Genomic DNA, 19,357 nt, shown 5'->3' on the forward strand with positions numbered 1-19,357 from the left:
GCCCATCCCTTTGTAGTTCTAGGACTCTGGGGAAGTTGGTTACCCTCCAAAGACCTTATTAACCTGTCTGTAAAATTGTATCCTGCTTCCCAGAGTCGTGGCAAGGTTAAATGAGGAAATGCACACTGACAGCCTGTAACAGAATCACAGAGCAAAAGCTTAGTTCCCTGTATCCCCACTGGTAGGTGCAGGGGCAGCTCACCCCCATGAACAAGGGAGACCTGGAGATCAGGAACAAGAGAGTCCAGTCCCAAGCCTTCAGAGGGGCAGGGCCTGGATATGGGAGAGGCCTGCTGCCCTGTTTCCTTCCCTGTGCCTGGCGTTGCAGAGCATGTGGAACTAAACCCCAAGGAAGGGTGAAAGAGTGCCATCATGAGCCATGGTTAAGGTCTCTCTCCCAAATCTCTCCCCTCCCCTTCCCAGCACGCAAAAGTCCCTGCCCTCAACTCTCCAAGACTCTCATTTGATGCTTTTAAACTTTTTTCTTTATTTAGACAGAAAAGACCAACTCTTTAAAAGTAAAATGCAATAAATAAATAAGTTAAGCATAGAGAAGTGTCTGAAACAGACTCCCAGTCTCCCCTTACCACTCCCACCCCCCCACCCATTTATGTCCCCTAAAACCTCTTCCTAAAGAAAATGATCAGGTAATAAACCCTTGTAACCCTCCCCACACCCATCCTCCCAAATACCCAATTACCCCCAAAGCAAAGGGAGAAATCAAGAGAGAAAAAATCCAAGGGAAACATTGTCTAAACTCCCAGAAAGAGAGATGGCAGCGTCCGGGCCGGGCCGGGCTGGATAACGCACGGGTGGTAGTGGTATTTACACGGAGGGGACCAGCAGAGACTGTAAACATTTTTAAGGGTTTGGGGAGGTCTTTTCCTCATATGAAAGGAGGAGGGTCTCTGTGGCTGACTGGTGGCAAGGCAGCCCTCAGGGCTCCCCCACACCCTCCTTAGAGGGGGCCCATGGGGGAGGCAGTGAGTTTTAGGGCTGGGAGCCCAGGGTTCAGGGATATCCTACCTCTAACTGAGGGTGGTAGGGAGTTTTGAGAACCAGCTTCTGAGAAACCCCTAGTATGGGGAAGAGGCTAGGGCGAGGGTGAGGTGGGGAGTTTGTGGGAGGCCCCTCTACCCTTCCAGGGCCACAAGCCCGCTGGTGGGGAGGTGAGTGTGAAAGCTGGGCACAGGAGGTCACCGCAGGAGCCCCAGCAGAAGGCAGATACCCCGGAGCCTTCGGGCCTGTCCCACGCTCCCTCACAAAGGCCAAAAGGGCACCTGGGAGCAAACAGGCCCTTCAGGAGGGCGGGGTGGTGGGAGTGGGCCACGGTCCTGTTCCCCCAGGGCTGTGAAGCAGCTTTTGCCCCAGAGCCCCATCGAGGCCCGAGCAGGTGTGCAGAAAGGGCTGGGACCACGTGGGGCGAGGGGTTTGGTGCCCCTTCCTCTGGTGTCTCCAGACCTGTGAAGGAAGGAGACACGGGTGACGCTGTGGCCACAGTCCCCGGTGGGGAAGAGTGGCTGGGCTGGTGGACGCAGCCCAGGAGGGAAGGGGACCGCCCAGAGAAGGCAGGGCGGCAGCAGAAAGCCTCAGCTGCTGGACGGGGGCAGTGGTGGCTGGCGGGGACGGGAGGGAGCGGCCCACCATATGAGAAACCCAAGGATATCCAGAGGAGATATTCACACAGCCCAGGAGAAGGAGAAGAGCTGGAAGGTACGGAGACAGGGACTGGAGGGGACGAAGCAAAGGAGTGAGACAACAGGCAGGCAGGCAGAGAGAGCAAAGAGAAAGGAGAAGGGGCAGCAGACAGACGGACACCTGGAGGAAGAGCAGGGCAGCCAGGCTGGGACCTGGGGCTGGGCTTGGGGCCGCAGACTTGAGGGCCGGGATCCCCAGCCCCTAGACCGTGCTCTCATTCCTTTTCGGAAAGGAACAAAGAAAGCAAGAGAGAAACGCACAGAACACAGAGCACAGTCACCAACCACTGTTGACCAAGCACATCCCGCGAGCTGCCCCCGGCCCTGACCCTGGGCTGAGGGGCGCTTCCCTCCGCGGCCCCCTCCCCAAGTAACGAACAATCGGCTGCAAAGACAACACGCTCGTTCCATGCGACTTACAGGGGCCCGGAGCGGGGGTCCGGGGTGGGGGCTTCGGCCGACAATAGACACGGGCCCTGGGCAGGGGGGCCCCCAGGGTGGGGGGGATTAAGCAGCCAGGATTGGGGGGAAAGGGGGAGAAACAAAATGTGGGTATTGTTCTTGGGTTGTGTTTTTTCAGGGGTTTGGTCCAAAGGAGATCAAACAAACACAAAAGTCACCAAAGCTCACAGCTCTGTGGCCATGAGGCCAGGGTCGTGTGGGTAATGGGTAGAGGGGACCCAGTTAGTGAAATGCAGGCCGTCTAGCATTTTGGCCTTCTCCACCTAACTGGAAGCTGCTCCCAGGAGGCCTGAAGCTTGGATTTCCCCAGTCTATCCTGTACACTCCGCACTGTCCCGTGGCTCTACACTACAGAAGAGTCCACGGGCTATGCTCCCCGGAGTCCAGGGCACGGAGGGCCCGATGTCCCCACCTCTCAGGAGGATAGACAGTCCAGGAGCTATGATTCTAGAAACCAGCCTCCTTACTTCCCCAACTCTACTCCCCTAATTCCACTCCAACCCAAAGGAAAACCAGAAAGAGAGAGACGCACAAACACATGGACACTGACCAGACAAGACCAGACACAGGAAGACCTGGGGAGTGGACACAGATATAGACAGACTCGGCTCTCTCTGGGGTCACTGTGTGTGTGTGTGAGTGTGCACACATGTGTGTGTGAGAGAGAGACTGACTTGGGTGACTGAAACATGTACATGTGTGTCTGAGAGAGAGACTGACGTGGGTGACTGAAAGAGCAAGAGGAGCTATACCAGATCGCTTCAAGAGCCCAGACTCAGGGGTGGGGTGGGCATCCCTGATGCTGGGGGGACGTGGGGTAAGGGACAGTCCAAGTGAGAGCCCTGGCTTCAGTGTGAGGGAGATGAAGAGGTCACAGGATGGGAACAGGACCCACCTGGGGGGCCCTCAGTAGGGCCGGTTGGCATCCTTAGGCCGCTTTAGCTGGACTTTGAGGCGCTTCATGCCAATCTGGAAACCGTTCATGGCCTGGATGGCAGCCTGGGCACTGGCCGGATTGTCGAAACTCACAAAGCCTGAGATGAAAGGGGCATAAGGCCCAGCCCAACCCCACCTGACTCGCCTGTGCTTAGGGCCAGAACCTGCTTTTTGGTTCCCCGGCACTGCCCGACTTCCTCTCGGGATCTTGGATGGCTGGCACACAGCAGGCATTTGATGGGCAGCTGCTGATGGGTAGGGTTGAGTGAATGAATGCAGTGCAGCCACTCACATGCACTGGGACATTCTTTCGGGCACTCTTTGAGGGGCAGCCCTTCTCAGCCCAGAGAACTGTGAACCTGCCTTTTGGAAACACCCCTTGTGGCCCTTCACGACTTCCCACACAGGGAGGACCAAGGCTCCTCTCCCCTGAAGCAACCTTTCAAGACGAGGCAAAATACTATGCTCCCTAGGCCTTCCTCTCGGAAGCCAGACCTCTCATTCCTGAGCTTCTCCCAGGCCTCACGGAGCATGAATTTGACCAGTGCTCATAGAGAAGAGTGAGGCTGCAATTTTGGGAGAAGCTGGGCCTGGGCAGCAGCAGTATGTGATGCCAAGAGGGTAAGAAAGGTTCTTTCCCACTCTTGATTATCTGGATTTCAAAGTTTGGGCCCACTGTGACCAAAAACGCCTTCAGATGTCTCGGACCTTGTCCACATTTGGAGTTTGTCAAAAATGTGCCATAGTTTATCTTTTGGATCGTCATGTTCTTACCAAAACACTTGCTCTGATTGGTGGCCCGGTCAACAAAGACTTTGGCTGAGATGACGTGGCCGAAGGGGACAAACATCTGGAGGATCTCTGAGTCTGTGAACTCCTGGGGCAGGTGGTAGATGAAGATGTTGCAGCCGTCAGGGCCTGGGTGGCAGCAGAGACAGAGGAAGAGCTCAGTGATTGGGCAACACTCCTGGGGCCTGGGCCCCACAGGGAACGGGCCGGGAGGACCCTCCAAACCCAGCCCATGGCATGCAGGCCGGGGCACCAGACACCTCATCCCCACTCGCTTTCTTTCCAGGTGTGGAGTGAGCGACAGGGAGCCCACAGCCCATGACAAGGGCGCTCCTATCCCTGGGGGCTCCCAGCCAGGAGGAGCACTCTGGGAGGAGCGCTCAGGTCACACCTTCCCGTTGCTGCTGCTGCTGCTGCTGCTGCTGCTGCTGCTGCTGGGGAGGAGGAGGGGGTTGCTGGGCGACCAGGGCAGGAGGCTGCGGGAACGCGGGTGCCACCAAGCTGTAGGCTGCTGGGTAGGCTGCTGGGGTGGGAGAACAGAGAACTAGTGAGGGGGTCTCGAGGTTCCTAACCTGGCCCCCAGGAACCCCTGACCAGTCCCACAACATCCAGCCCAGGCCAGCAAGGGGGATGGGCAGAGAGGTGCCACGGAAGGAGCCGCTTGGACTCTGGGCACATGGCCCCTAAGAGTAGGCCCCATAGGACCAGGAAGGAAGCCCCAGGAGGTAGCTGGTGCCAGGGGCAGCTGGCAGGGAGCCTGGAAAGCCGGCCTGTCCCACACAGTCCCTCCCATCAGGGCTCGGGCTCCTCACCTGTGTAGTGCTGCATCCCTGCGTAGGCCTGCTGCAGGGGGTCCACGGGGGCCGCGGGGCTCTGGGCTGGGGAGAGCAGCACCGACTGTGAGGGGGGGCAGGATGCAGAGCAAAGGCCAGGCGGAGAGAGGGGGGTACTGCCTCCCAGGGCCTGGGGGTGGCAGGAGAGCATGCAAATGCACAGAGCCACAGGGAGGAGAAGGCAGAGCGTGGAGTGTGTGATTGGCTATGCAACTGCGGACTTCCCTCAGCCTCAGCTTCCCTGGCTGATGGCGGGCAGGAGCATCCCTGCCCTAGGATGACAGGGCAGGAGAAAGACCTGATGACCCCGAGGCCTGGAGACGGAGGCTGTGTCACGGCTGCCCACCGGCAATGGGAGCGGAGGCTGGGATAGTTGCTGGATGGGGGGGGGGGCAGGCAGAGACCCCCACCTGGGTAGGGGTGAACCCCGTTGGGATACAGAGCATCAGGGGCAGGCTGCCCGGTGGGCTGGGTAGGCACGGGGCTGTAGCCGTTGACGCCCAGGGCAGCAGGGATTGCAGACACGGGCGTGGCAGCGATGGCAGGAGGGGTGCTGGTTCCTAGGGAGGAGAAGGCGACAAAGACAGAGCAAAGAAGCAGGCAGACATGCGCGCGCACACACACACACACACACACACACACACACACAAATGCAGAGGACCAGTCAGCAAGTCTGAGGGCAGAAGGGAGGAAGCAGGCCACTCTCACCCCTGAGTCCCTTCCAGACCCTGTGGCTTCCCTGAGCAATGTGCCCCCCCCCACATACCATGTGGTAGTTCATCTCACCTGTCCTGTTCACACCCAACCCAGCCTGCCTTGCCTGGGCCTTACCTGAGGATGGGGTGATGGGAGTGGCGATGAGGCCATTGGCATTGATGGCAGCCATGTGCTGCATCTGCACGGCAGCCATGGTGGCCATGGGGCTGAGGTAGGCACTGTGAGCCGCTACCAGGGCCGCCTGCTGCTGCATCAGCTGGGGGAAGGGGAGGAGAGGAGGGTGGGGCCGGGTATCCCACACCCAATCTGGTTCCCCTCCCAACTCTGGGTGTTGGCCTTGGGAGAGTGGGGACTGGTCCTGGATGCCAGGAGGAAACGGGGATGGGCCAGGCCCAGCACCCCAGGGGTCAGTGCTCACGGCCTGGGTGTAGGCGCTGTAGGCTCCAAACTGCAGTGCGATGGGGCTGAACATGCCCAGCTGGGTAGCCACCTGCTGCATTCGGCGGAGACCTCGCTCCTTCTCCGTGTCAGCAAACTTCACCACCAGGCTGGATGAGGCACCCTGGGCATGGGCCACGCATGTGGTCAGAGGGACAGGATCAGGATCTCTCCTCCCAACAGCCCTCAGGGCCTGGCCTCAGTTCTACCCCTCCTGGCCCAGCTTCTTCGGGAGGACAGCCACATTGCACCTCTGTCACCGGGAGGATTTTAATCCCAACCTTCTCCTGTGCCAGGATGTGTGAGAGACTAGAAAAAGTTGAGAAGCTTGAAGGCGTGTGCTTGAAAAGGGAAAGGCCTACTGGAATCCAGAGGGCATCCCTGGCTTCTCTGTGAGGATTCTGAGCTGGAAGTTATCTCCAAAGAGGATCAAGCCACAGCAAACGTTTCATCTCAGGCTGGTCTGCCAGGGAGCTGCCCTAGACCTGTACCGTGACTTCTATCCCCACACCCCAAACCTCACAGTGTGCTCAGAGGAGAAGCCTTAAATTGCCATACCACCCTGCACTAAATAAAAACCAAACCGAAGCACAGGGATTGTTGTAGAATCCTAGAGTCTAGAACGCAGCTCTCTATTCAGTGTTGCATCCCTTTGCCCAAGTTCCTGCTAAATGCTTGCTGGGCATCTGCTGAGGGAGCTTCAGAGTCAGCTAGCTCCGTAGGAGAAATTTATTCTGCGGGAAAGCCCTTCCACAGTGCAGTCTGCTCATGTGCAGAGAGCATAAGTGTTCAGATGCCCAGCCAGGGAGAGTGGGGTGGGAAGATGAGAGAAGAGACCGGAGACGGAGTGGCCAGAGAGGAGTGCAGGGTATGTGGGCTGGAGGGGATGGCTGAGGTAGGGGTCAGAGGTGGGGAGCGGGCATCTAAAACATGGATGTGAGTGGGGCTCACCGGCAGGGTCCGGCTGCTGTGAAGGGTGTTGATGGCCGCCTGGGCCTCAGCATGGGTCTGGAACTTCACAAAGGCGCAGCCTAGAGCATCCAAGAGCAAGAAGGAAAGGGTGAGTGCTCCCGTCAAGGGCCCCCACGTCCTGTTGCCCAGAAGCCAGTGGAGAAGGGGAAGGAGGGCCAGAAGGCCTGTCGAGGAAGGGGCAGCAGGCAGGTACCTTTGCTGGTGCCATCTGGCCCCCGGAGCACAGTGCACTCGTCTATGGTCCCAAAAGGCTCGAACATCTTCCTGACGTCCTCATCTGTCTGCTGCTTCCCTAGCATCCCCACAAAGAGCTTCCGGTCTTCTGGGGGGTAGGGCACAGGATGAGGGGGACATTCAGGGTCCCCTGGCTGCTTTCCCAACTCCATTCCCCCTGGGACAGGCTGAAATCCTGCCCTTTACCCTCAGCAACTCCCTGGAGCTCCAGGCATTCCCCTCCCCCGGGACTCATGCTTCCAGTGTGTAAAATCTGTGATGTTGGGGGAAATGGGGTACAGTTACAGAGTCCTCAGCCCAGTTCTGAGGGGCTTGCACTTCACTCCAGCTTCCCTACAATGGGCTGGATGACATCCCCTCTGACCACACTGACTTCAATCCCCACCTTGACTGGGAACCCTTTGGAACTCTCAGATTTTCTTTTTCAAGAGAGGCTGCCCCTCACTGCTCCGAGCCCTGGGCCTGGGTTCAAAGTCCAAAGGTACAGAACCTACCTCCTCGGCTCTCGCTGTCGGCTGGCTTGACCTGGATCGGCCTGTTCATCTAAAAGGAAAGAAGAGAAGGCACTGCTGGGGATCTCCCCTGAACACCACCCCCCAAGAGCCCTCCCTAGGCCCGGAGCTGCAGAGGGGCTAGAGAGAGTGAACCCCAGGCCCTAAATTGCTGATGGGAAGGAAGGGATCGGGGTTTCATCTTGTTTAGGATTAGGACCTGAGGGGATTAGAGGCATTGGAAGGTGAGGATGTAGGGAGGATGCTCCTGGGGCCAGCTCCAGGCTGTGAGGCCCCAGGTGACTTGGCCAGGGGTAAGTGATGTTCTCTTTAGGGGGAGAACGGAACTTCCTATAGGACATGGGTCCTGAGGCAGAGCCCAACTGAGGGGCTATTCAGCAAGAGCTGCCTCAATTTTACAAAGTAGGGGCAGCAGAGGCCACTCCATGAAGGAGCCCCAAAGAAGACTCTCAACCCAGGGGCACTGCACAGATGCCCCGACTTCCTTCTGACCCCCAGAGGTGTGTCTGCTTCTCTATCTGCCCCCCTACACCCCGTGACCCCAGGGGGAAGGCACTCGGGCAGCACAAAGGGAGCAGATGCCCAGTCTCCGTGGCAACGGGAGAATGCGCGCCATGGCAACCGCCCACTCAGCCTGATTTATCCCTCCCGTCGCCCTGGCGACCGTGGTGACGTCATCACTTCTGTTGCTCCACACACCAGGAGAAGGAGTGGGGGGGTGGTGGGAACAGGGTATGCTGGGGGTGGATTCGGTAGGACTGGGAGGTGGGGGAGGGGCTCAGGACAAGCTTCCTGATTCGTGTGGAGCAGGCTCTGCAGGGCCACACTGTCCCCTCCCTGCCTTCCTGCTCCAGATCAAATCCTTGGAGTCTGGCAGCTGAGAGGGCTCTGAAGGAGGAGCTGCTGTCCCATGCTCCTTTGACATTCCCCCTGTACCCTCAAGTTCTCCAGAGCTCTCCCTTCTCTTTGCTCCTGCAGCATCTCCCTTTGTTCAGTCTCCAGTGGAAAGGCAGACGCCCCCCAGTTCCACTCTCCGTTCTTGTCTGGTGAGAGGGCTCAGCAATGACTCCAGCAGGTTGATTTCCTTAACTAGGGCAGGGGACATCTTCGGAACCGGAGGGAGGGGAACGACTCAGCATTTCGCGTCTGAAAATACTTGGCTTTTGAGGACTAGGACCCTGGGGGCCGCACATGGTCACCCCACCCTCTCATTTGACGGTGGGGCAGTCCGAGCTCCAGTGACCAAAAATTGATATTAAACAAAAGCAACCATTTATCTACATTCTGAGGGAGGCTACGGGCATCCTCAGGAAAAGCACTGGGTTGCGGGTCAGGAGACCCTGCTTCAAGAACTGGCTCTGCCACTCTCTAGCTAGGTGACCTTGGCCAAGTCACTTCTCTCCTGGGGCCTCAATTTTCTCATCTGTAAAACCGTGGGGGTGGGATCCCTGGGTGGCTCAGCGATTTAGCACCGCCTTCAGCTCAGGGCATGATCCTGGAGTCCTGGGATCGAGTCCCACATCGGGCTCCCTGCATGGAGCCTGCTTCTCCCTCTGCCTGTGTCTCTCATGAATAAATAAATAAAATCTAAAAAAAAAAAAAACAACAACAACAACCATGGGCAAATCAGGTGGTGGCGAGTCCGGTTCCCTTCAGTTCTAGAGTTCCAGCTGTGGGTCTTGTGTGTCCGCTTCACACAGAGAAATGCCCCCTGCCCCTTCTCACACCAACCCTTTTCTCTGGTACGGGCCATTCCAGTCAGTGTGACTGACTGGACTCTGGTGAGGTATTCCCAGCCCTGGATCCAACCTAAGCCCCACCTCCGCGGACACTCCTGTCCTGCCCCACCCCCACTTAGGGATCTGAGAGCAGCTGGCTGGGGGAGGTGGGGAAGAGTCACCCAAATCCTCCAACCAATCCGCCCCCAGCTTTATCCTCCAGCAATCTGGGATTATCCCATGGAGGTTCAATCTCCTCAAGAGCCTGTGTGTGTGTGTGTGTGTGTGTGTGTGTGTGTGTGTGTGTGTGAAGCCCAGGGCCCTCAGTCCTGAACCCTCTTCCTCTCTGTATTCTCCCTAAAGCAATCAGGAAGTGCCCCTGGGTACTCAGCACCAGCCATAACCCCTGGATTAGGGTCTGTCCACAGCCTCAGGGAATTCCTTACTTGACCCTAAACCCTTCCCCAGATGCCCCTAGGTATTTGCTATTCTAGTCCGGGTGGGGACCCTGAGGTCCAGAGAGAAACAATGCCATTCCCTAGCTGCATGGCGGGCTCCCAGGCACAAAAATAGCACCTCAATAAATATCCACAGCTGATGGGAATTTGCACAAAGACACACACAAGCGCATAGGCCGCAGTGCAGACCACAGTGACAGAAGGCTCCCCTCACTCCCTCACAGCCAGCCTCCCTCGGTGGCCCCTAGTGACCCAGGCCCAGGCTCTCCTCCTTGGCCTGGCACTTCCTGTGGGGAGCTCGGTCTTTGTTAGCTCAGCTCGGCACACCTGCCCCCTCCCCTGAGTCCAGCTGGGCCCTGTTTACCTGGCAACATGGAGTCGGGCACCTCTGCTCCCTAGCCACCACCAGCCAGGTGATAAGCCCTCCCCAGGGCCTCCCAAAGAAGAGGCTATTTATATTCCACGTATCACTGAGACCGCTCCCCACCGCCAGCCTGGTCATTCATAAGGCCCTCATCCTTCTCACCAATAGCAAAGACCCCACTGCTCTTCCTGTAAGGAAGAGCTCACATTCCAAAAAATCTAATTCTCCTGAGGTCACAGGTCTGCTGCTCTGCCTCCCTGGCTTCAGGCTTCCTTCCGCCCAGTGTCCCAGACACACACAGAGTCCTTTCCACCGGGTCAGAACTCACTGACCAACAGTAAGCCGATGCAGCCCATTCCCCAGAGTGGGATTTTGGCCCAAGAAGAGCACATCGGGCAGGCGAGGCAGAGGTCCCTCCCACCACCACCTCAAGGAGGCCACACCCTTGGGACAGGAAGAATCCAGGGGCCTGTGGCACAGCCCCTCCTGGGAATGCTCCACGGAGAAAAGGAAATGGGGCTTGACAGCCACAGGCCCAGCCTCCATTCTTCCTTTCTGCTGTGGAAGCATCATCCTGATATGGTGGCACTGGTGACAGAGACGGGGAGAAAGGAGAGAGGGCTAAATGCCTCCACTAAAAAAAAAGCCTGTATTAGGGCAGCTTGCTTGGCGCAGTTAGTGGGGTGGGTGACTCTTGAGCTTGGGGTCATGAGTTTGAGCCCCACGTTGGGTGTAGAGATGACTTAAAATATAAAAAAAAAAAAAAAGGCCTATACTATATTAGGAGGGTTTGGAGATTAGACAGCAGGAAGAACTTCCCACAGGGCTGGCACACTGAACCCACATGTGTGCGCGCACGCACACACACACACACACACACACACACACTGAACAATTGAGGAAATAATGCTGCCAGGAGGGCAGGTGGCAGAGAAAAGACCTGGGGCATACAAAGTGTCAGGGAGAGTGGGCGCTGACATCTGCTCCCCAAGACGGCCGGTCTGCTCCCCTAGGATCCTGGAGGACAGGAGCTCCATCCCCTGCAGGAGGCCCTGTCAGACCACTCTGGATCCTGCCCCCAGGCCTCGGTGTCACCTGGGAGCTCACTGGCTGATCATTAACCAGGCATCCTTCTCCCTGAGCCTATATATATTTTTTTTTCTTTTTTTTTTTTTTTTGCAGGAACGGGAGGCAGAGCCTTTCCACGTCGCCAGGCCTGCTGCTGCCGACCACAACCAGAGCCCTGCCCAAGCACGGGTACAGCTGAGGGGAGGCCAAGGCGGCACCCCTGCTAGCAAGACCAGGAAAAGCCGGGATGGGGCCATGGAGATGAAAACTACCGATTTGTCAGGGTCTCCACAGAGAACAGGAAAGCAAGGAAAGTTGAGATGTGACGTGATCGAAACCAGGCTTCCCAGGGCTGCGTGTGCCCACACCCACACACCCGGGCCACGTGCACACGCACGCGCACACGCAGGCTCCCCAGATCCTGAGCCTACTCACACACACCGAGGGTCCTCGGTTCCGCGGGCAAGGACCCTTCAGCTACCCTGCCACCGGCTAGGACAGGGTGAGCTGCGAGGGTTGAGGGCCACAGGGTAGGTGTCACAGACCTACCGAAGGCTTGAAGTTGGGAACAGCTGAAGTGGTCTCGATTTCCCTGGATGTCCCCCACCCTTGTTGCCCATCTGTTTGGTCTATTTCCCTCCCAGGAAAGAATGGAGAATCAGCCTTTTTTCTCATTTCCCACACAGGGGAAGGGGTAGAGGTTGTGACACATGTGTCCTCCAGCACCCAGGCTGGGCTCAGGAAATGTTTGCTGAAGGGACGGATGGGGTTAGCTCTCAGGACTACTTCCTGGGCCTGAGGGGCAGGAGACAACAGAAGCAGGTAGACGTGGAACAGAACAGGACAGCCTTCCCCCTGGCTGCATGGCTGGAGGCATCTCGAGATTCTCTCTCTCTGTCAGCCCAGGCCTGGGGCAATCAGCAAGGCTGTCCCAGAAGAAAAGCAACAGAGCTCAGACTCTACAGGAGAGAGGCCACGTCAGAGGGCACCTCTGCCACCTTGGACACCTTTGCGGGTCAGGCCTGATCCTCCGCAATGATGTCCACCCATGCCCTTGCTCGCACCCCCAGCCCGGGCCGGCCCAGGCCCTGCTCCACCCTGATGCCCAAAGCTCTCCCTGGGAGGCACCAGGTGAGTCCATCAGAGCCCAGCAGCCAGCACAGAGATGCTAGTCCAGCAGGCACCAGCCGCCCCTGTCACAACCAGACATCCCACCTTCAAGAGTGCCTGGGTGCCTCCTGCTTACTTTGCCACACACTTGGTGTTCAGAGTCTGTCCCCACGCCTCCCAACCAGCTCCGTTCCCTAAGTGTTGAGCGGGTTGGGAAGTGGGGAAGGGGCTGCATCTGCTCCTTACAAAGGTCACATTTGCTCTGCTAACCACTGTCTTTCTTCTCTCCAGGTAAAAGACATGAATGGATCTCCAGCAAGAAAGAGGAATGTTAGAAGGAGAGGGGGCTTCCTGGTGATGAGAGGAGGTAGGAAACAAGCTCCATGTCTCAGGAAGGTGGTGAGCCCCTGACCCCTTCCAGGGCCCTTCTCAGCCCTCTTGCCCTATAAGTATAGGACTCACCCCTGGAAGCGTCTTCTGTTCGTGCAGGGCACTCTGGGCCTTCAGGGCTGAATCGCGGGCACAGTATGTCAGGAAGGCACATCCTGAGGAGGAGCAGGGGCAGAGGAGATGGGGTTGGGATGAGTCCCCAGTGTCCCCTCTCTAGAAGATTCCCTCCACCATGAGACTGAGGACGGATTGTCTCTTCTTGCCACCTTCTGCCTGCTGGAGTTGGGAGGTGTCTGAGAGGGAGTCTCTGGGTTGCTGAGCTCAGGGAAGAGACCCAGAGCTGGGAGGTTTGTGTGGTGGTGGCATTGGGAGAGGGGGCTTCGTGTGGGGGCAGAAGGGGCCTGTAGTTGCCAGACAAGCATGTGTGCCCTGTGACTTCTTTCCTCCTTAGCTGGCCTCTTCCGTTTCGCCTTTGCCTCCACCTCCCTCCATCTTGCTCCCTGTCACCCCTCTCCTCTCCCATTTTCCCTATTTCTTCATCTCTCTCCAACTCCCCAGGAGGCAGGTACAGGGTGAAGCATGGGAGAGAGGGAAGGAAAGGGAAGAGCAGTTCCCTGCATGTTCCCAGGCCAGTGGAGGGGGAGGCAGTGCCCCCCAGCCCCTCCCCCCAGCTCTCCAAGTCCTGACCAGGGCCTGCCCTGGCTTAGCAGGAGCACACAGCCTGGACAGGCCCAAGGAGTGCCTCTGGCTGGCTCTCTGAACTTCCTGCCCCACACTTCCAGATCCACACCCTGGAGCTTCCCTGCAAAGTCCATGTCCATTCTTGCCAGGTTGACCCCCACCCCAATAGTGTCTAAGGCTACTAATAATCTCAGGCAGTGTGTGCACACACACGCATGTGCACACACACACACACACCTGCCTGGCTCCTTATCTCCCAAGCCAGATCTCTTGGTCCCCCATCCTCCTTTGAGTTCACCCACAACATCACCCCCTCATCCCCGGGATCTAACATCTCTGTGTCCCCCAGGAGGCCCCCCTGAGGCCTGCATCAGAGTCCCCGCTTGCTCACCCTGCTGCTCTCTCATGGCTCCTCCATCCACTCCTTATCCCTGAACTCTTCCCATCCACATCAGCCCTTCCCAGCCGCTCCAGCCCTGCAAGCTGGCTTCCCTTCCTCCCAGTCTCCTCTCCCAGCCCTGCTGCCTCCGCAGCCTGGCCTGACCCCTCACCCTTGTGCAGCCCGGTGTACTTGTCCTTGATGACAGTCAGCTCGAAGATCCGACCAAACTGTTCGAAGATGGGCTTCAGGTCCTTTTCCTCCAGATGCCTCGGGATCTGCCCCACAAACAGCTTGATGGCATCCGGCTCCTTCATTGGGGCGGCCCAGGAGGAGGGGCCCAAAGGCCTGGGGGAGCTGCCCAGCGAGGAGGCAAGTGGCGGGGGCCGGAGCCCAGCCGGGGCTGGCTTTCCCTTTGGCCCCAACCACAGTGCTGAGCGGAGGGGCAGCGCTTCACACAAAGGAGGCCCAGGGAGTTGAGGGCTAGGGGTCAGGGGTCTAGGCAGACACTGTCATGCCACCAGGGGGCATAGCCCAAACAAATGATCTTCCTCCCTGAGATCTGGCAAATATCCCAGGATGGGGGGCAGTGTGCTCAAGATCTGGGGGGTGAGAGGGGTATCAGGGACGCTGGGAGCTGGGGTGAACAGCTGGAGTCGGGGAAAGGGCCTGAGGAGGGTGATGGAGAAGGGGGCTGGGGGTGGCCAGCAGCGTGGGGGGGGGGCACTCCTGATGTGGGGCAGGTGGAGCTCTCGTCGGCTTTCCCGGGAAGACACCTCCCCTGTGGCCGATCCTTCTGCTGGGTCCGAAGATCCCTGATGCCAGATGCTTGGTCTCTGATGGCGGCAGGGCTCTGGGGTTCCCTTTCGCCCTGCCGCCCCCCTTCGGGTCCTCCCCTCAGCCCCCCTCCCACCCCACCCTGGTCCCCGGGCCTGTGCTGCTGCTGGCTGCTCCCGCTGCTGGGGCTGCCTGCTTTCCCGGTCACCTGGGTCCCGGAGCTCTGCTCTCCGGCCGCGCTCTCCTCAACAAAAACCTCCCCCCTCCACACCCCCCTCCCCACTCCCACCTCCTTTCCCCTGACATCAGTGATGTCAGTCTCAGGGGTGGAATACAAATTCTCCACCCTGGAGAGGGACGCACAATCCAGACGAGAGCCACGCCCTCTTTCTATCTCCTTCCTCTCTGACTCCTTTCCCGCCCCCGCCCCCGCCCCCAGAAGAGCAGCTGGTCCTGTTGATAATAACCCTTCCCCCATCGTACTCCCCAATCACGAGTTGGGCAACACACTAAGATGGAGAATTTATAGAGGAGCCCTAAGGTGGGGTCCATTGTTCCGGGGGCTGGAGCTGTCCCCGGTGCTGGAAGCGAAGACCCAGGAGAGGGGAGCAGGGGGAGGAGAGGGGAGCCGGCATCTGGGGAGACTGAGTGTGGGGAGCCAGGGAAAGAATCCAGGGACGAGAAAATAGCTTAGAAACGGTTGGGCAGGTTGGGGGTGGGGAGAGGAGGGAGATGTAGGTGGGGCGGGAATCAGGTCTCGGAGCCTGGGGGAAAGGGCAGAAGAGGACCCGGAGAGGAGAGGTGGAAAGGGGGGCGGGGAAGGAGCGAGCGGGTGAAATGAGCACAGAAAGAGAACTGTGTATTTTCCAGAAAAGGATCCAAGTAAAACTATGTCTTGCTGGCATTTGCCAACGCCCCCCTTCTCTCCCTCTGGGTGGTTTGTGTGTCGAAGTGCGTGGGCAGGGAGGCGGTGGTGGTGACGACTTCCAGAGCTAGCACTTCTAAGCTCCTTGAAGACCAGGGCACTGGTTAATTCAACATTTCACTGTTTGGGGTCTAGCACAGTGTCTTGCTCAGACGTAGCTGCTCAACAATTATTTCTTGAGTAAACAGCTGATGCAAAGAACCTCTGAGAAGAGCAGATTCCTGATTCCTTTAGGGGAAGGAACCACAGTTGGCAAGCTCCTCTTTAGGGCAGAGGAAACCCAATTTCTCTTCCCTTACCCTCCCCCCCACCAAGTTAGGTTCCTTGAGTGGGACTCTCAAAGTGAGTCAGGTAGCCAAAAGCGGTGGGGGGAGCACATTTGGGGGCCATTATTATCCTAAACAACTATTCCTTTTTTGGAAAATCTGTTTCCCCCATAATCCCAAGGGAGCTTAATTCCTCCAGGCGCTGGACCCACTCACAGTACCCTTCCAGGCAGGGAGTACCTGCTGCCATCAACTTTCCTGAACAGGACAGTCCTTGTGGGATGCCCTGTCTCTCGTCATTCCTTCTTCACCCCAGAGTGGGGCTGATGTCTCCACAGTGCCACTGGTGTCTCTGAAATGCATCCCAACTGGATCCCAGCAGCCGCCATTCCTCAGCTATCACAGCAGGCAAGCTTCTCTTCAGGAAGAAAAGTAATAGTAACAGCCCTTAGATGACACTTAGGGTGTCCCAGGCACATTGTTCCAAGTGCTTTATATTTACTGATTTGTTTAACCCTCAGCACCACCCTATGATGTAGGTTCTACCATTACCTCCAAATAAAGACAAGGGAACCAGGGCACCAAGAGAGAAAATGGGTTGCCTAATGCCACACAGCTAGAAAGAGGTCTCCATGAGGCTGGGGTCCCGTGAGACTGGGGTCCCTGGCAGGCTGGTTCCTGAGTCCTGACTTTAACCCCCACACCAAATGCTCCCTGTGGGAATGGGAGGAGTTGTTAAGCCTGACTTTCTTCCTCTTATGTCTTCATTTGAGCCCCGTGTGAGAGATGGCCTTTCAACTGCTTGTTTCTCTGTTGAACCACCTTCCATCCTTCCTTAGTCTGGGTTTGAGTGTGTGTGTGTGTAAATACAATTACACTTCATGATATGGATGCCCAGGTCCCCCCAGTTGGGCCACTAAGATGGGGGTGGGGTGGGAGATGGTAGAGGACCCAGTACTGGGTGGTCAGAACACGTGATGGCAGTGCCAGGGAACCAGGAGTGCAAACACATCTGGAAAGTAACTTTCTACTCCCTACTCCACCCTCACTGCTCCTTTTCTTCCCTCCTAATCTGATCTTAGTATTTATGGAGATGCTAAACAGATCGCACCCTCTGAGGATGGAGTCCAGGAAGACCCCACAGCCCTGTTGATCTTGTTACTCTGTGTCTTGTCAGCAGATCTGCTGCCCTGCTGCTCATTCTGGCTTGAGGCTAATCACATTAATTGAAATATTAAACATTTACAAAAATGAATTATAATGAACTCTCCTCGTTCTTCCTCCCAATCAGCAATGGGGGTGGGGTGGGGAGACAGCTGCAGGCAGCAACATGCTTCCAACCCTTTGCTTACTTTGTGTTCCCCAGATGGAGGCTTCCACCTGAAAGGAGAGGCAGGGCTAAGGGAAGAGTGGGAGCTTGTGGCAGGCCATCCTTGCTGGGGACTGGGGGCACATCTCTGTCCTGTGCTGTAACTCCGGGGTGGGGTTAGGGGAACCTTACAACTCAGAATCTGGGGGATGCTCTCCAGGAGGAAATGAGGATTCCAAGCCCTAGTTCTCCCAAGGTCCTTTCTCTTTCTGCCATCCCCAAGCTCACCTTCTTTCTTACTCTTCTGCACTCAATGCTAAGCTGCCCTACATAAAAAGATTGACTTTATGAAGGCAGAGCTCTACTCCTAATTTAGATTCTTAGAAAATGAATAATTGGGATCTTTTTCAGAAAGGCAAATGTAGTGGTGATTTATGTGGGCAGAGTGGCTAGTACCCAAACACTTGCTGGCCTCACCAACTGAAAGCATAGTGAAGCCACATGCAGCAGAAACCATGAGACTACAGAAAGAATCTACTCTATGGTCTTCTTTTCCTTAAGTGGCTTCTACCTCAGATAGCGAGTAAGACAGGCCAACACCATGTGGAATAGTGAGGACTGAGGTGCTGTAAGAAAACAAAAGTAAGTTAGAGGTAGCCTCTCTTATTTACACATAGTGGTATTTGTGTCATGGGAAGTGCTCAGTCAAGAAAGGCTTGGTTGATTCTCAAAGTGTAAGACCACAGACTAGCAGAAGAAGGACATTACTTATTTTATGCACAGGGATGGGAAGATGGAGAAATTTTACATATTTATGTTATGCATGTGTGTGTGTGTATAGATTTGCCAGTCCAGACCAGCAGTGTTTAATATAAGGCAAGCCATAGATAGAATTTAAATTTCTAGTAGCCACAATAAAAAAGAAGTGAAATTACTTTTACTGATAGATTTTATTTAACTGATATATCCCAAATATTACTCAACGTGTTTATATGATATATCCAAAATATTCAACATCATCAATATAAAGATGAATAAGATATTTTACTTTCTTTAAACTATACGTTCAAAATCCAACGTGTATATTTTACACTTTTTTAAAAAAAGATTTTATTTATTTATTCATGAGATACACACAGAGAGAGATAGAGAGAGGCAGAGACACAGGCAGAGGAAGAAGTAGGCTCCATGCAGGGAACCTGATGCGGGACTTGATCCTGGGTTTCCAGGATCACATACTGGGCCAAAGGCAGGCGCCCAACCACTGAGCCACCCAGGCATCCCAAGATGGTGCAGCTCTTTTTTTTTTTAGATTTTTAAAAAATATTTTATTTATTTATTCATGAGAGACACAACACAGAGAGAGATTGAGGCAGAAGCAGGCTCCATGCAGGGAGTCCAATGCAGGACTCGATCCTGGGTCTCCAGGATCCCACCCTGGGCTGCAGGTGGCACCAAACCGCTGCACCACTGGGGCTGCCCAGATGCTGAAGCTCTTAAGCTAGCTGGGTTGTCCCAGTAGCTTTTCTGTGGGTGGAGGGGTGCGAAGAAAGAAGTCTGGCCAACAGGAACTATCACCTCCAATTAACCTTTGCTCCTGCCTGAAAAAAATCACTTGTGACAGATGGCAGCTTATCTACCTCTCTATTAACCCTTCCTCCTAAAAAACCAAACAGCCACAATGATTACTAACTTGGATGCGGTTTCTGGGAAGAGGCCTGTAGCTCGCTACATAATCTATCTTCCGTGGTTTTTTCCTGGTGTGGGTACTGCCAACATTTTCTGTTCTCCTCAGTGTTTGCGGAGGATAGAGCTATACCACTGAGAGACCCCCTCCAAAGCCATGGTCTAAATGCTAGGTTTGTTTCTCCTTGGGCAGTTGTTCTCAAACCTGAAGGACCTGCCTCCCTTCGGAGGTCTGGTCCCTGTCCCAGGGGCCTCTGCTGGGCATGGTCTGGTGTGTGTGTGTGTGTGTGTGTGTGTGTGTGTGTGTGTGTGTGGACAGACAGGCTCCTGCCCTTTCCAGGCCTATTTTCAGTTCCCTTTCTTAGTTAACTTCCCTTTCTTGGTTAGAAACTCAAAGAACATACCTTGAAGACCAACTGTCCTTCCCCTCCTCTGTTCCACTGGGAGTGGGAGAGAGAATTGAGCTTATGAGGAGCAAGTGAACCTATATATAGTCAGTTCAAGAGGGAGAACCTTTGGCAGAATGTCCCCTAGGTCCTTTCCCGTTTGGTCAGTGCAAGGACCTTTCTTCCTTTGCAGAACTCCCCTCCATCCAAGGGATGCCTTCGTGTTACTAAGTATCAAGTTCGGGGGCGG

General features: G+C 56.0%; 1 protein-coding gene and 2 long non-coding RNA genes across 13 annotated transcripts; 1 reads left to right on the forward strand and 2 right to left on the reverse strand.

Annotated features, from left to right (window-relative positions):
* Positions 1-847: 847 nt before the first annotated feature.
* CELF3 (CUGBP Elav-like family member 3) lies at positions 848-14,849 on the reverse strand. Of its 9 annotated transcripts, XM_025452979.3 has the most exons (14): positions 14,744-14,849; positions 13,931-14,036; positions 12,771-12,853; positions 7,573-7,621; positions 7,038-7,166; positions 6,824-6,903; positions 5,853-5,996; positions 5,549-5,690; positions 5,128-5,277; positions 4,697-4,762; positions 4,276-4,407; positions 3,870-4,013; positions 3,055-3,193; positions 848-1,461 (listed from the first exon to the last, which is right to left on the reverse strand). In XM_025452979.3, exons 4-13 carry the CDS (start codon positions 7,619-7,621, stop codon positions 3,066-3,068), a joined length of 1,164 nt encoding a protein of 387 aa, XP_025308764.2. In that variant the 5' UTR covers positions 12,771-12,853; positions 13,931-14,036; positions 14,744-14,849; the 3' UTR covers positions 848-1,461; positions 3,055-3,065. The 9 variants fall into 9 exon arrangements, with proteins under 9 accessions (XP_025308764.2, XP_025308771.1, XP_025308770.1 ...); XM_025452986.3 differs by lacking the exon at positions 14,744-14,849 and having other exon boundaries at positions 7,038-7,163; positions 13,931-14,659; XM_025452985.3 differs by lacking the exon at positions 14,744-14,849 and having other exon boundaries at positions 4,276-4,404; positions 13,931-14,659.
* LOC112663955 (uncharacterized) lies at positions 8,283-16,134 on the forward strand. Of its 3 annotated transcripts, none has more exons than XR_004806377.2 (5): positions 8,283-8,322; positions 8,569-8,636; positions 11,313-12,329; positions 12,600-12,675; positions 16,065-16,134. It is a non-coding gene; the product is annotated as an uncharacterized LOC112663955 (long non-coding RNA). The 3 variants fall into 3 exon arrangements; XR_004806378.2 differs by lacking the exon at positions 8,283-8,322 and having other exon boundaries at positions 8,344-8,636; positions 11,313-11,700; positions 12,100-12,329; XR_004806376.2 differs by lacking the exon at positions 8,283-8,322 and having other exon boundaries at positions 8,344-8,636.
* Positions 15,018-19,351, reverse strand: LOC118351242 (uncharacterized). Its single transcript, XR_004806375.2, has 3 exons — positions 19,126-19,351; positions 15,967-16,144; positions 15,018-15,688 (listed from the first exon to the last, which is right to left on the reverse strand). It is a non-coding gene; the product is annotated as an uncharacterized LOC118351242 (long non-coding RNA).
* Between the last annotated feature and the right edge of the window lie 6 nt (positions 19,352-19,357).

The sequence above is a fragment of the Canis lupus genome, chromosome 17, assembly GCF_003254725.2.
Source record: "Canis lupus dingo isolate Sandy chromosome 17, ASM325472v2, whole genome shotgun sequence".
NCBI lineage: Eukaryota > Metazoa > Chordata > Mammalia > Carnivora > Canidae > Canis > Canis lupus.

What these genes read in the sequence shown, in the direction of transcription:
- CELF3 (XM_025452984.3), bottom strand. Translation starts at nt 14,075, where the DNA reads ATGAAGGAGCCGGATGCCATCAAGCTGTTTGTGGGGCAGATCCCGAGG. An exon ending in ACAGCAGCCGGACCCTGCCG is followed by an intron (nt 5,997 to 6,823) that starts GTGAGCCCCACT and finishes GCCCATGCCCAG; the next exon opens with GGTGCCTCATCCAGCCTGGT. An exon ending in CGGGGTTCACCCCTACCCAG is followed by an intron (nt 4,763 to 5,127) that starts GTGGGGGTCTCT and finishes TGCTCTCCCCAG; the next exon opens with CCCAGAGCCCCGCGGCCCCC.